The 16,270-nt window shown below is 36.6% G+C and overlaps 1 protein-coding gene across 4 annotated transcripts in view; it reads left to right on the plus strand.

Moving 5' to 3' along the window:
* LOC138711709 (alpha-tocopherol transfer protein-like) overlaps window positions 1–16,270 on the plus strand; it is a 98,614-nt gene that overhangs the window by 47,524 nt on the left and 34,820 nt on the right. For 2 of the 4 annotated variants that reach the window (XM_069842859.1, XM_069842861.1), the window contains exon 2: window positions 11,018–11,185. In XM_069842859.1, the coding sequence (XP_069698960.1) occupies window positions 11,047–11,185 (139 nt within the window). In that variant the 5' untranslated portion in view covers window positions 11,018–11,046. The remainder of the gene's footprint in view (window positions 1–11,017; window positions 11,186–16,270) is intronic. The other 2 variants (XM_069842860.1, XM_069842862.1) reach the window with 1 other exon arrangement.

A 16,270-nucleotide genomic window follows, 5' to 3' on the forward strand; every position in this document is an offset into this window, starting at 1 on the left:
ATTTCTTTACTCCCACATGAAAAACCCACTGATCGTCCTGACATTTTTACTTACGTTTTCGCGTTGAAACTCAAAAACTAAAGGTGGATAGGTTCAAGAAAGTGTATTTGGCATAAAAAAAAACATTGAGAGGTAGTATGTTTCATTATTGTGGAAGCAAATAACTTTCAAAATGTCTGGTATTTTTCGTTGAAAATTATTATGAAAAATTTTTATTTGAACGTCTAACGAACTTAGTTTGCAGCGTTTGCTACACAAGCCAGTAGTGTTATATATTATGATGTACCGAAGTACACATAATATTTCCGTGCAGATATTCTGCGTCATCATATGATGAAGAATGAGTGGAACGGAGAAAAATTCTCTACCGCGATTTGAACCTGGGTTTTCAGCTCCACGTGCTGACGCTCTATCCATTAAGACATACCGGATTTCCATCCCGATGTCGGATCGAATCCTCTCAGTTTAAGTTCCACCTCTTGGGTTCCCTTTAGTGGCGTACCGTCATGCACTGCGTCATTAGATGTATGACAGTTGGCACAATGTCCACGCATGTGCAGAGGTGTTCAGACAGAAAGATACTCAGCATTTGCTCTTAATGGGTTGAGGGAAGAATCCGCAAAAACCTCAACCAGATAACTTGTCCCAACCTGGATTTGAACCAAGGCTCGCTCGTTTCACTGTCAGACAAGCTAACCGTTATTCCACAGAAGTGGACTTGTGGTAATATAATAATAATAATAATACGAATAATAATAATAGTAATAATTTTTAAGGGACATCATTTTATTTTTACTTCAATTATCATTGTACCTGAGTTTTTGAATGTACTTCACTCCCACCCCGCCTGCTAATGAAGTTCAACAGTCCTCCACACAGATCCAAGGCTGCATATACAGTCATAGTAGCCTTACCGTCACAGTACGTTCCAAAAATATGTTCGCGTTTTCCAATGACAAAAGAGCTTTCAATATTGCATCATTTTCGCAAAGGTACTGTCGTCCATTTGCCTACGTCGCATTCCGGTTTTCCCCACCAGCTCCTATTCGTCTCTCTGTAAAGGCTAGTGGCTGGGCTGTCTTAGCTCTTTTCTGAGAACATTAATTTCTGTTAGGAATTGGACGTCTACGCAATATTATACCCATACAACTGTTTAAAATAACATAAATAAAAGAGCCTCGTTAAGTAATTAACTGTCACGTGATTTCCCTCCTTTCTACGATCATGCGACAAAACCACTTGGACGGTCAGTAGATAGCATGTCTGAGTAATTTTATCTTTTCGGATCGAGCAGAAGTGAAGATTGAATTTACAGTACATAAGGTACTTTTTTACAGAGTAGGTACAGAATTATTTCAACATGAGTTACTAGTACGAAGGACGAAACTGGTAATTGGCATTACACACATTAGAACTGAAGCCTGTATCGAAATGAACCGCCATAATTTTGAAAAATGTGTTTAAATATCCATATTATGATTATGTTTCAATTTAACTTCATTCTCTATATTGTACGCTAATGTGTTGTAGACAGTATAATATACACTGCATAATGAATACGTCCACATGGACAGCTCACTTCGTGAGTAAAAACACTCATTGTTAATACTGTACTGTATTTTGATTAAACAAAGACCTAATGAAAATTATCAAACTCAAAATCGCGATATTTCCTAGTTTACGTAAATGGATGAACTACTTTTCTTCCCTCCTATACCTAATGAAGTAATTTGTTTGTATATTACGCATCGAACTCCAGTCGTGGACGGGGGTAGCAAACTTTGATCCAAAGGTATAGCCAGGTTAATATCAGAAATGTTAGTAAAAATAAAATGATGTCCCTGTATATAATCCACGAAATGTTTCAATGAAGCAATACAATACATGAAGGAAGCAAATGTTATGCAAGTGTGAAATGAACATAAACGAAAACAGTACGCTTTGATTAACAAATTATGCCTTCAAGGTTTATCAAATGAAAACTGACAAAATATGTAATTACGCTGGAAAAATATAAAACTAAATAAAAAGTGATACAGGCATTATGTAAATTACAGATATGTGATTTCAAACATCCAGATAATCTATATACATAATTTTAACTGGTAATAGAAATTACGGGATAACGGCTGAACGGATTTTAATGAATGACCCGTCATTTTGAAGCTTGGAACCCAAAGTTTTTCAGAAAAATAGTAGTTTTCAGCGAAATGTCAATTTTTCAACATAATTTTCCTATTTTCTAAAATCCATCTGTCGTCACTAATTGCATTTCAGAACAAAACAAAACACACGCTACATTAAACAATATTACACGAAGGCCATGATCTGCAAGAATGCTGACATAATGGATCTCAAATTAAATTGGTTATTAAAAATTCCAAGACTTACTACAATTAATTTACAGGTCTGATTCTGTGCTGTGTAATTTTCTGAGTACAGCTGTGTATTGGATATTAAAAACTACAAAACTAGACGTGGATTGATGACATTATTACCATTAGAAATGAAATATTATTATAGTTAATTCCATGCTGTGACTGTTTTTCATTAATTATACATATTAATGCTATATTGATCATATGAAAGTGAAACGTTTTGGTGTTATATAATATAATTTACTGAGTGACGGATATAAAGTATATGTTACTGAAAACTATAAAACTTACGTAAGATAATAATATTATTATTAGAAATCAAATATTTTTGTAGTTATTAATCAAGTGGGGTTGTGTCTTTTTCATATATTTAATGGCGGTGTGGTGTCGATTTATATTCGTGATTCTCTTCAGTATTGGCTCGAAAAAGCGCAAAAATTAGAGTTCCTAAGGAAAGACCAAAAAATATTACTTACTGATAAAATATGAGGCTTACAAGATTTTGTAGACTCCCGATCATTTCAGCAAGATCTCTTAGCAGGATAAAATGATTTTACCCTCTACATTTCAAGGTAGTTTACGAAACATGCAGCAGCTATACCAAGATGCTATGTCTATTGTTCGAAAGCATAGCAAACCTGATAATTTTTTTTAACTTTCACCTACAATGCACAATGACTTGAAATAGCTATTGCTTTACTCCCACATGAAAAACCGACTGATCGTCCTGACATTGTTACTTGCGTTTTCGCGTTCAAACTAAAAAACTGAAGGTGTATAGATTCAAGAAAAAGTATTTGGCATAAAAAAATCCATTCAGAGGGAGTATGTTTCATTATTGTGGAAGCAAATAACTTTCAGAATGTCTGGTATTCTTCATTGAAAATAAATCTGAAAAATTTTCATTTGAACGTCTAATGAACTTAGTTTGCAGCATTTGCTGGACAAGCCACTAGTTTGCTTTAAATTCAACGAATAAAGTCTTACAGCAGAAAGGGACTCTCACACGCAATTGCCACTGCTATTATTTTTCAAGGCTCTAATTACAAAGTAGTTTTTCACAGTTTATGTGCTTTGCGTCATTCATTACGTAACAGCCCGCTGTAAATATAGTGATTGCAATCTTTTCAATAAGGAAGTGAAATATGACTAGAATACCACAACACAAACTGAATTGCACCAAAGAAAAAAAAAACAGTGTAGCCACAGAATTTTTCAAAATATATATATGTCCACACCTGTGGAGCAACGGTTAGCGTTTCTAGACGCAAAACTAGGTGGTCGGGTTCGAATCCCGGTCGGGACAAATTACCTGGTGGAGGCTTTTTCCGGGGTTTTCCTTCAACTCAATATGAGCAATTGCTGAGTAACATTCGGTGTAGGATCCCAGACTCATTTCACCGGCATTATCACCAGATAGTGTATGCGGGATGACTTAAGGAAAAGTGAAGTTGTTTCGTATCGGAGTATATGGCACGTGCCGCGCCGTCCGTCTTTTGTGTACCTGGCGAGTACAGCTGCGTACAAAACGAAGGAACCCCGGTCCACATTACAACGCAATGTCTCCAGTTGTGTTATCCTGCTCAAGTATTTAGTACGAGTTGAATAGTGTAGTGCTGATCCATTCATAATGTAGAATGCAAAACGTTAAATTCGCTCAGAGATACGAAATGCAATTAAGAAGTATTAGAGTCACATTTTATGTATTAACGAAGACAATATCGTGTGTAATGTATGTAAAATTGAAATAAAAACCAGAACAACTCAGGCTATAGAGAAACATTGCAACAGTACATCGCACAGGAAATGCGTTGAAATGAAATCTGAGGAACCATCTACATCATCATCATCATCATCGTCATCATCATCATTTAGCTGTGCGGGTCTAAACGACACGTGCAACATGATGCTCAGTACAAATATTCCTCTAAAGAAATTGAGTGATCCCCTTTTTAGAGGTTTTCTTCAGAAATTCTCTCGATACAAAAACTGTTTAAGCGATAGGCGAAGACGATTCAGCTTCGACAACTTACGAGAATATATCGTCGTTTACTGCAACGCTGGTATTTGCATCAATGATGACGAGGACTGAACTTGCAAGGTATGTACTACAGTACGTTATTTTTCTTTTCCTTCCGACTGTACGGAGATACAGTAGCATGTTGACGTCGTCTGTTTACGTTTAAAACCTGTTCAGCCAATGGTCTGAATGAAAAAAAAATGTAACATGTAGTAAATGTGCACCTAAATTCAACGATAACTCATCCCGCATCCACTACCTACCTATAAAAGTCCACACCTGTGGAGTAACGGTCAGCGCGTCTGGCTGCGAAACCAGGTGGCCCGGGTTCGAATCCCGGTCGGGGCAAGTTACCTGGTTGAGGTTTTTTTCCGGAGTTTTCTCTCAACCCAATACGAGCAAATGCTGGGTAACTTTCGGTGTTGGACCCCGGATTCACTTCACCGGCATTATCATCTTCATATCATTCAGACGCTAAATGACCTGAGATGTTGATACAGCGTCGTAAAATAAACCAATTTAAAAAAATAGCTTTGTAGTATAAAATGTGGATTATTTATGGGAAATAATGTTATTAGAATGTCCAAAATCCGACATAAATTGTATTGTTAGTTCCATAATTCGATACCGTATATATTTTAATGTTAGTTCCAAAATCCGACATATGCAATAGTTAGTTCCAAAACACGACATGTCCAAATTTAATAATCTAGTAACTCTTACAAAAATACATACTTTTAGTTCAAATATGTAATTTTATCCTCAGCTTTACTATTAAAGACTATTATAAAAATTTCCTGCACATCTTAACACTGGAAATACTGCAGACAGTTTTTTGGCTTTTTCTCTAAACCACTTAGAAAGCAAATGTCGGGTTTTGGAACTATACACCTCATATCGTCGTTTACTGCAACTCTGGTAATTGCATCAATGATGACGAGGACTGAACCTTGCAAGGTATATACTACAATACGTTATTTTTCTTTTCCTTCTGACTGTACGGAGATACAGTAGCATGTTGACGTCGTCTGTTTATGCTTTAAACCTGTTGAGCCAATGGTATGAATGAAAAAAATTTAACATATAGTAAATGTGCACCTACATTCAACGATAAGTCATCCCGCATCCAGTGTATAATTATCACCTTCATCTCATTCAGATACTAAATAACCTAAGATGTTGATAAAACATCGTAAAATAACCTACTAAAATTATATATATATATATATATATATATATATATATATATATATATATATATTACAATGGAGAAAGTTACACAACGCAAAACTGCACGCATTGTATTCTTCACCTAACATAATTAAATCCAGACGTTTTAAATGGGCAGGGCATGTAGCACGTATGGCGAATCAAGAAATGCATATAGAGTGTTAGTTGGGGAGCCGGAGGGAAAAAGACCTTTGGAGAGGCCGAGACGTAGATAGGAGGATAATATTAAAATGGATTTGAGAGAGGTGGGATATGATGATAGAGACTGGATTAATCTTGCTCAGGATAGGGAACCGATGGCGGGGTTATGTGAGGGCGGTTCTCTAAAAGCCATTTGTGAGTAAGTATATAGGCCTGTGGTCGGGAAAAGTGACACAAGTCAGTTTCCACAAACCTTTTTTGATAATTTATTGACAACTTACGGAACATGTGTTCGCTTGGAAAAAAAAAATACATAGGTATTCCTCCCATTACAATAATTCATAGAGAAAAAAATCAAATCGACATAAAGAAGTGTAAGTTGTCAATAAATTATCAAAAAAGATTTGTCTAATATATTTTTATAATTTTTGTTATTTTTGTGTGATGTTGGTTTTATCGTAACTATCATTTTAAGTTTATTAAAATTTAATTTTTTTAGATTTTGATTTATTAATATTTAATTGTTTTATTGAAATTTTACATTAAATTATTATTTGGAAACTGACATGTCAATTTTCCCAAGCATTGCAGATATATTACTTTCCCTTTGGCAATAGTTTCATTAACTTCTTGTTTGGCAGAAACAAATCATATTCGTCATATAAAGTATAACAAAATAAACAAAATGAATAAACAGTTAAGCAAGTAGAAAAAAATTAGAAAAACAAAGATGAAGTTAGATAATATAAATACAATGGAGAAGAAAATTAAATAATATTAATCATTACAATACATATGTAGCAATATGGGTATTGTTTCTGCAATGAGAGGTAGTAATAGATTAATCGAGTTTTGATCGAGTTGAAAAAATATTTTAATATACTGTAATACTAATTTTTTTTACTTGGTACCCTATACTAGTGGAAACACTAGTAATGCCCCACTTCGATTATTGTGATTTTCTACTGACTGACCTCAATGTCAACCAGTCGCAAAAATTACAACGTGTTCATAATTCCTGTGTTCGCTTCGTCTGCGATGTCCGTCGCGCTGACCACATTACCCCGTCCTTCCAAACTCTAAACTGGCTACGGCTTAACGAACGTAGAAATTTTCATTCTCTTGTTCTCCTTTTCCAAGTCCTTCACACCTCTACACCTACCTACCTTGCCTCCCGTTTCAGTTGCCTGTCATCATATCATAATCTCTTCACACGCACGCAAAATAGCCGCATACTAGCCATACCAACACATAAGACATCATCGTATTCATCATCATACACAATCTCGCTCTCGCGCTTGTGGAATACCCTACCCAGTGACATCAGAGACTGTCGGAATTTAGTAGCGTTCAAAAGCAAGCTTATTAAGCATTTTCTTACTGCGTAGAGTAGGTTTAATTTGTACTTAATCAATAAAAGAAATGCATCTCTCTTCTTAACTTTCACAATAAACTGTCTAGCTTTTATTAATCAGTTAATCTTTTAGTACTTTGATTTTTATTGTATCTACAAATTTAATATTAATTATAATTATAATTGTAATTGTATTCTTAATATTGTAGTTGTAATCCCCTGGTAGAGGGGAAGAGAAGGCCTGATGGCTATATCTCTACCAGGTTAACTAACTAAATAAATAAATTAAAATTTACATATTCCAAATTTTCATTAAATTTTACGTACGAATCCGTAGAAACTTGACCCAATCTCTCGTTGTCTCTTAAGTATTTATTAAGCTTGTTTCGTGGACTTCAAATTTTACGCATATAAGTATATAAAATCATGTTGAGTAAACTATAAACCTGAACATAACACTGTGACTAACCAAACTTGATACAGATCCGAAAATGAGAACCATTCACAACCAAACAGTATCCTAGTCTACCACGAAAACAGTCCATTGTAGATTTGAGATGGAACTGTGAGGAAGACAATTTTGTTTCTGGATCTGCACATTGCCTTGAGCATCTTTCTATGTGATTTGTTATGGTTTCGACTCTATAGCATCACAAAATTAGGCCTACATAGAAGACGAACTTATAGAAGTAACTCCACTCTCTTTATTTAAAGACATTAATTTGTGTAAATTTTTGAAATACCTAAAAAACATCAATAATTTTATTTATGCGATATCATAGCAACGTATGCAATGCCCTCTTAAACCATTCATCACAGAATTTTGTCTAAAGAAGCTTTACTTAAAAAATAAAATATAAGTATTTCATCAAGGAAATCATAAATGTTGAACAGTAAACTGAAATAACTTCTATATACACTATTATTGGCCACCATACCCCATTATCTTATAGCGTACTTCCTCAAGAGTGATGCCTTATTGGTTGCAACCAGTGTTCGGATTATCGACTAAACATACACATTCACTATAAAAACGTCATAATTATTGCACTTTAACCATTATGACATTTTATGAAAAAAGTTTGCTTTTGGTCGTTCTGGTAGTAGCAATCATGATTAAGTTTGATGGATGTCGTGATAGTTCTGTTTTTGGTAGTGACCCCAAAAATGTTTGTACTACAAGTTTCTTCACAAGATTTGAGTCTATACTTAACATTTCATAAAATAAGTATAGACTAAAATCTTGTTAAATTTGCAGAATAATAAAATCTTTCAGATGGTATACAGAAAAATTCAGGGTCAATTTAAAAATGTTTCCGATGACGTCAGAAGTCGCAAAACAATGATATCGAGAATGGTTAGTTTTTGTGAAGTGTGTATTGGAGTGGAGTGAAGTGGACAGTATTGGAGTGGAGTGAAGTGGAGAGTATTGGAGTGGAGTGAAGTGGAGAGTAGTGGAGTGAAGTGGAGAGTACTGGAGTGGAGTGAAGTGGAGAGTATTGGAGTGAAGTGGAGAGTATTGAAGTGCAGTGAAGTGGAGTGTAGTGTAGTGGAGTGAAGTGGAGAGTATTGGAGTGAAGTGGAGAGTATTGGAGTGAAGTGGAGAGTATTGGAGTGAAGTGGAGAGTATTGGAGTTGAGTGAAGTGGAGTGTATTGGAGTGGAGTGAAGTGGAGAGTAGTGGAGTGGAGTGAAGTGGAGAGTATTGGAGTGTTGAGTGAAGTGGAGAGTATTGGAGTGTAGTGAAGTGGAGAGTATTGGAGTAGAGTGAAGTGGAGAGTAGTGGAGTGGAGTGAAGTGGAGAGTATTGGAGGGGAGTGAAGTGGACAGTATTGGAGTGGAGTGAAGTGGAGAGTATTGGAGTGGAGTGAAGTGGAGAGTATTGGAGTGAAGGGGAGAGTATTGAAGTGCAATGAAGTGGAGTGTAGTGTAGTGGAGTGAAGTGGAGAGTATTGGAGTGAAGTGGAGAGTATTGGAGTGAAGTGGAGAGTATTGGAGTTGAGTGAAGTGGAGTGTATTGGAGTAGAGTGAAGTGGAGAGTAGTGGAGTGGAGTGAAGTGGAGAGTATTGGAGGGGAGTGAAGTGGACAGTATTGGAGTGGAGTGAAGTGGAGAGTACTGGAGTGGAGTGAAGTGGAGAGTATTGGAGTGAAGTGGAGAGTATTGAAGTGCAGTGAAGTGGAGTGTAGTGTAGTGGAGTGAAGTGGAGAGTATTGGAGTGAAGTGGAGAGTATTGGAGTGAAGTGGAGAGTATTGGAGTTGAGTGAAGTGGAGTGTATTGGAGTGGAGTGAAGTGGAGAGTAGTGGAGTGGAGTGAAGTGGAGAGTATTGGAGTGGAGTGAAGTGGAGAGTATTGGAGTGGAGTGAAGTGGAGAGTATTGGAGTGGAGTGAAGTGGAGAGTATTGGAGTAGAGTGAAGTGGAGAGTAGTGGAGTGGAGTGAAGTGGAGAGTATTGGAGGGGAGTGAAGTGGACAGTATTGGAGTGGAGTGAAGTGGAGAGTATTGGAGTGGAGTGAAGTGGAGAGTATTGGAGTGGAGTGGAGTGAAGTGGAGAGTATTGGAGTGGAGAGTAGTGGAGTGGAGTGAAGTGGAGAGTAGTGGAGTGGAGTGAAGTGGTGAGTAGTGGAGTGGAGTGAAGTGGAGAGTATTGGAGTGGAGTGAAGTGGAGAGTATTGGAGTGGAGTGAAGTGGAGAGTAGTGGAGTGGAGTGAAGTGGAGAGTATTGGAGTGGAGTGAAGTGGAGAGTATTGGAGTGGAGTGAAGAGGAGAGTATTGGAGTGGAGAGTATTGGAGTGGAGTGAAGTGGAGAGTATTGGGGTGGAGTGAAGTGGAGAGTATTGAAGTGCAGTGAAGTGGAGTGTAGTGGAGTGGAGTGAAGTGGAGAGTATTGGAGTGGAGTGAAGTGGTGAGTATTGGAGTGGAGTGAAATGGAGAGTATTGGGGTGGAGTGAAGTGGAGAGTATTGGAGTGCAGTGAAGTGGGGTGAAGTGGAGAGTATTGGCGTGGAATGAAGTGGAGAGTATTGGAGTGCAGTGAAGTGGAGAGTATTGGAGTGGAGTGAAGTGGAGTGAAGTGGAGAGTATTGGAGTGCAGTTAAGTGGAGTGAAGTGGAGAGTATTGGAGTGCAGTGAAGTGGAGTGAAGTGGAGAGTATTGGAGTGGAGTGAAGTGGAGAGTATTGGAGTGCAGTGAAGTGGAGAGTATTGGAGTGGAGTGAAGTGGAGAGTATTGGAGTGGAGTGAAGTGGAGTGTAGCGAAGTGGAGTGTATTGGAGTGCGGTGAAGTGGAGTGGAGTGAAGTTGAGAGAAGTGAAGTGAAGTGTATTGGAGTAGAGTGGAGTGAGTGAAGTGGAGTGTATTGGAGTGGAGTGTAGCGGAATGGAGTGAAGTGGAGAGTATTGGAGTGGAGTGGAGTAGAGTGTAGAAAATTACCACCAGCAGTCATTTAAAATATTAAGCAGGAATTTGTTCTGCGTCTTTCACGTTGTCAGATCGTAAATGGGCAACATTTTGAACATTTAATTAATACAGAACATTTGCTTCTGTAGCAAATTTTTCTTAGCTATTTACTTTGTTACCATAGCAATGTATATTGTATAAAACAATTGAAAGCTTGTGTAATCATGCAGAATAATAAAATCTTTCAGATGGTATGCAGAAAAATACAAGGTCCATTTAAAAATGTTTCCGATGAAGACATAAGTCGTACAACAATGATATCAAGAATGGTTCGTTTTTTGTGAAAAAGTATGTTTTAAAATGTACTGTTTGACGTGTCTGAGCGTTTTTCGAAAAACATTTCCATTTAGCTGTAGCAAAAAACATGCGTGATTTTTTAAACGCGCTGTATATGCAAATATACTGTCATAATGATTCATTCTGTACTTCCTTTCATAGATTTCAGGAGCAATACTTAAAAATTCGCCATGGTTGTCGATTTGATACCCTCAAAATTACTGGAAATAATGTACTCAGAGTACGAGATAAATGAGGAGTCCTTGAAGGAAAGCATAAAGAAGCTCAGAGAATGGTTGAGAATGCAGCCTCATCTTCCCTTCTTTGACGGTAGGTTTCAATTTTAGTTTAGCTTCTAGTATGTAAGAAAAACTTTTCAGTTTAGATTCATACTTAATCACAATCATCATCACTATCATCTTCTCCTTTATTATGATTAAGCCTATTATTATTATTATTATTATTATTATTATTATTATTATTATCATTATTATTATTATTATTACTATTATTATTATTATTATTAAAGAACAGAGCTGTGCTATTAATCGTACATAATTTTCATAATTGACGCGGTGAGTCCCAAAAGTTCATAAGTACATCTGTCATCAAGAAAAATCTTAAAATACTTTCACCGAACTACAATTCTTGAATTGTTTACCATCAAAACGAACAAATTAGTTAATAAGATCACGTTGAGGAAAATAAGTTCATAACTTCCTCATATGCTTTAACATAATAACACAGTGAAATATGAATGTGTCAAGTTTTGATGTAAAAGACGGAATGTATCAAGTATTTGATACGAAATTGTTTGCAAATATGAAGTTTTCTTGTAACATAAAGAATAACAGAAAATTGAGTCAATCATAAACAATGACTGAAACACAATTATAGATTTACAGTCTTACTAATAAACCGTGTATAGTTTTTATACGAGACTTATGCATCGTTGAGACAGAAAACGTTACTAATAAACCATGCATAAGCGACGGATGTATAAACAGTCTGTAACTATACAATGGGAATTGCTTTGCAGTAGTTATATACACGAAACCCCTTGTTTAAGCGTTGTATATAGAGAAAAAATGGCCGCCCCTTTAACAGCTGTTCGTATCGACTGTCATTTTATGATGATGGTTGCCTAGTAACCAAAGAAGAACAAACCAAAGAGCACAGAATAAGTAGAATATTATTGCTGCAGCTTGTACTCTGTGACCAAAATATAGTGTAGTAATCGATCAGAGCCAGTTGTACTATCGATTAACACGGCACACTAGAGCGCTCTACCGGTTGCAGTAGAGAACCTCAGATATTCTATTACCATTCGTATCGAAGTAATGACGTAACTATGACGTAGCCGTGTAACAGTTATACTGTTATACACGACGTATGTAGTGATTATTAGTAAGGAATTTACACACGACTTATAAACGAGCTACTCATTGTATAAGTATAAGACAGTTAAACGTCTGTATATAGAGTTTTTATTAATAAGACCGTTAGTATTTAATTCAAACCTGATGTAATAACTGTTTATAGTATAGAATTCTTTAGTTGGCAGAGAAATTTAGACAGAGAAAGATATAGTTCTTACCTCTCACTCACTCCGTGGCTGACCGGTCTTCTGCGGGGGGGATGGTGGCAAGAGACAGAAACCCTCCATGAAATTATCTGTATATGCTGTGGCGGATTCTTCTACTTTCATGTTGTCACTATCAGAGTCCAAACTTATTACGAAACGATCCACCGCCTTGTCAATCATTCCATCCCTTTCCCAATAAAAATTCTCGTCCCTTTTAACATGTTCACACGCATTTTTCCAATTCTCTGGCGTGATCTTGGACAACGCTTCTTAACTAATTTTAGAACTTCACTGGATTTGAAAGATACATTGTGTTTAGCGGCATCATTTTTCACTTGTGCCCAGATGAACTCAATGACACTAAAGTTGCAGTGGTATGATGGCAGTCGTACTACGGTATGCCGGTATGGTTCACTTTGAGCTAAGGTATCCAGTTCGTACCTTACCATTTAATTTTATTATATCGTACAGTACGATTTTTGTCGCCTTTGGGTCATACTCTATGTTGTTCTGACGTAACCAAGACTGCATGTCTGATTTAGAAGATGCAGAAGTGGGAGCTTTATTTAACTGTACAGAATGGTAAGAGGCGTTGTCCATTACTATAATGCTGTTTTGTGGAATGTTCGCAAGGAGGTTGTTTTCGAACCAATGTTTGGAATTAACGGCGTTCATTTCCTCATAGGGATCGTTGGTAGATTTTGACTTAAAACTGTGATAGGCTCCTGGTATAAATTCAGAGGAAGATCCAGCACGCACAATAATAAATAGTCCCCCTTTTCCTAAGGGCACGTTCACTATCGTCACATACCCCAAATTTTGCTCTTCGTGTAATTAATGTTTATCCATGTTTCGGCTAGGTAAACGATAGGGCGGCCGGTTATTCTTAAGTCGCGCATCCTCCTTATGAAATGGAATCGCTTAGCAACTATGTTGGGTTTCTCTAGCAGAAGCTTCCATCCGAAGTTATTCTTAGCGTAACGGAAATTAAGTTTTTTTGTAATTCCCATACCGACCATTTGCTGCCAGAAAATAACCCAGACTTATCGAGAGCATCACGAATATCTTCCACACTCGGAATGAAATCAGCTTTATACAAGGAGTAAATCTGCCTCTTGATGGCGGCCGCAGTGAACGAGTCTGTATTGGTTTTCGTGGGAGTTCTTTGCGGCCACATTTTGCCCGGAGTTGACACTTTTCATTCTGATTCATCTGCTTCTCTCTTTTCAATTAGAATACGGTAAACAGTGCGTTCAGATACTCCACATGCAGCAGCAGTTCGCTTCGCTACTTCGACTACGCTTATTGTAGGATTTCCGACTTTCAAGGCATCATACTCCTCTGCGAAAAACTTATGTACATTGCACACTATATCCCTGGCGTCAGACTGCAGTTTCTTTCCTCTTATTCCTAAACCAAGAATCACGAACACTAGGACAAGTAGGCCTAATATAAAGCACAACACTTCTAACATTTTAATAATTATAAAATGATTATAGGCACCTTCTCAAATTACACTGAAAAATGTCGCTAACGCATAGTTGGTATAACATCCACCACTGACAACCTTTCCAGATGTGCTGATGAGGGAGAGGGACGAAAGAAAGAGGAAGTGCTGTTATACAAGTGTTTGTGTCATAGGATTAGTTCAACTCACCCTCCCTGACCCTTCCCAAGATATCAGGTAGCTCTGCCAACATAGACCTTCTCAAGTATAACACTTACATATTTTATTACAATTAGTAGCAATGAAGGGCGGTTTTAGTCGTAATATATCGACTGTTCATCAGATTTTTTTTATTCGACAGATATTTGAGAAAATTGGGAGTATAAGGCTACAGTACATCAGTTATTCATGGATTTCAAAAAGGCGTATGACTCGGTTAAGAGAGAAGTTTTATATAATATTCTTATTGAATTTGGTATTCCCAAGAAACTAGTTCGATTAATTAAAATGTGTCTCAGTGAAACATACAGCAGAGTCCGTATAGGTCAGTTTCTATCTGATGCTTTTCCAATTCACTGCGAGCTGAAGCAGTGATGTCAAAGCAAGCGCATTTTTCTGACCTTGACGTCGTGCGCGGGCAGCAAGCGCAAAGTATGGAAAGAGGAAGGGTTGTGTATATGAATAAGCAACCTGTTGGAATAAGAAAACAGTGGTGCACAAACTTCAAACGGAACGTGAAATATTATGTCGTTATTTTTATATGGCTCCTTTCTGTTTAATATTATCTATATTGTCTGTAAAACAAAAGTACCAACACTGATTTCTTAATATTGCACTTGTGTTTTAATCTTAATAACATAATAGAGAGTTAAGAAGGAATATTCACTTAAATTCCATAGTAGTATAATATTATACTGTATTAAGTGGATGAAACACATCATTCATAATGAAAGTGGTATTCTAAAGAAAGAGATTGAGTATGACATGATAAGTTGGAATTAATATTGATGATATCTTTAGTCTTAAAAAAGTAATCAATAAACTAATCAAAACAATAATACATTACAAAGCAAAGTTACCTAGGTTCTGTATCTGTTTTAAGTGTAACTAATATTACATAACAAAACTCTTATCGCATTATGCTTTTAAGGTGATATTTGTGAGCAACTTCCTATCATCAGAATATTAAATTATTTTCTCGACATCTGCTGAAGCTATAGAGCTGACATTTTTACAACACATGGGCACGTATCTATTGCTTATGATGTAACAGTAGTTGCTTTGTTAATTCATTTCCTTACAAACAATTTCCATGCGAATATTTTCAAAATTTTCAATACACTATCTTCAGTAATACGTATATACCTACGGTATATTAGATTTACGAAAACATTCTGTAAGGCTACTACGAAAATAAATAGGCCAATATCTGAAAATTTCACTTTTCTATGCGAAAGGTTGAGAAAATATTTCTTTTGAATAAAAAAAATCAAACTTGTGAAAAATGAGCATTAAAATTAAAACTTACATTCTTATAATGCACTTATACTTCTCAGGCAAATCTAAAAATTACCATGGATACAGTTTTAATAAGTTCTCTTCTCTTTATCTATTGAATCAGTGCTGACCATCCCTGAATATAGCTCGACCAAGCCTAATATACCACCTCTTTCGTCTGTCTCTTTCCTTTCCGCTGTAAAGCGCTCAGGCTCTCCTGAGCTCTAAAGAGCGCGCTTGTTCCTATGGGCATCAATTAACATACCAGGGCTGAAGCAAGGAGATGCACTATGACCTTCACTTTTTAACTTTGCTCTAGAATATGCCTTTATGTAAGTCCAGGATAACAGAGGAGGTTTGGAATTGAACGGGTTACATCAGCTGCTTGTCTATGCGGATGACGTGAATATGTAAGGAGAAAATCCACAAACGATTAGGGAAAACACGGGAATTGTACTGGAGGCAAGTAAGGACATAGGTTTGGAAGTAAATCCCGAAAAGACAAAGTATATGATTATGTCTCGTGACCAGAACATAGAAAAGTATTACAAAATGGAAATATAAAAACCGGAAATTTATCCCTTGAAAAGGTGGAAAAGTTGAAATATCTTGGAGCAACAGTAAAAAAATCTAGTGAATGCCTGAATAAAATGGATGATACATGTCCCTGTGGGCATCCACCCACGATCTTGGAAGCTACACTTTTGTGGACAGAGGTTTGAGTACTAAATCCGTTACATCTCTGAGAAACAATTAGGAAAATAATTTGTTTCGGGAAGCACTATATTCGGATAAATCAGCATTGCGAAAATTTGGCTTTTGGAATTACATACATTCGAATAGTTAGTAAGGCCTATAGGAAAGTTCTAGTTCGCCGCTTAGGTAT

The sequence above is a fragment of the Periplaneta americana genome, chromosome 13, assembly GCF_040183065.1.
Source record: "Periplaneta americana isolate PAMFEO1 chromosome 13, P.americana_PAMFEO1_priV1, whole genome shotgun sequence".
In the NCBI taxonomy this organism is placed as follows: Eukaryota; Metazoa; Arthropoda; class Insecta; order Blattodea; family Blattidae; genus Periplaneta; species Periplaneta americana.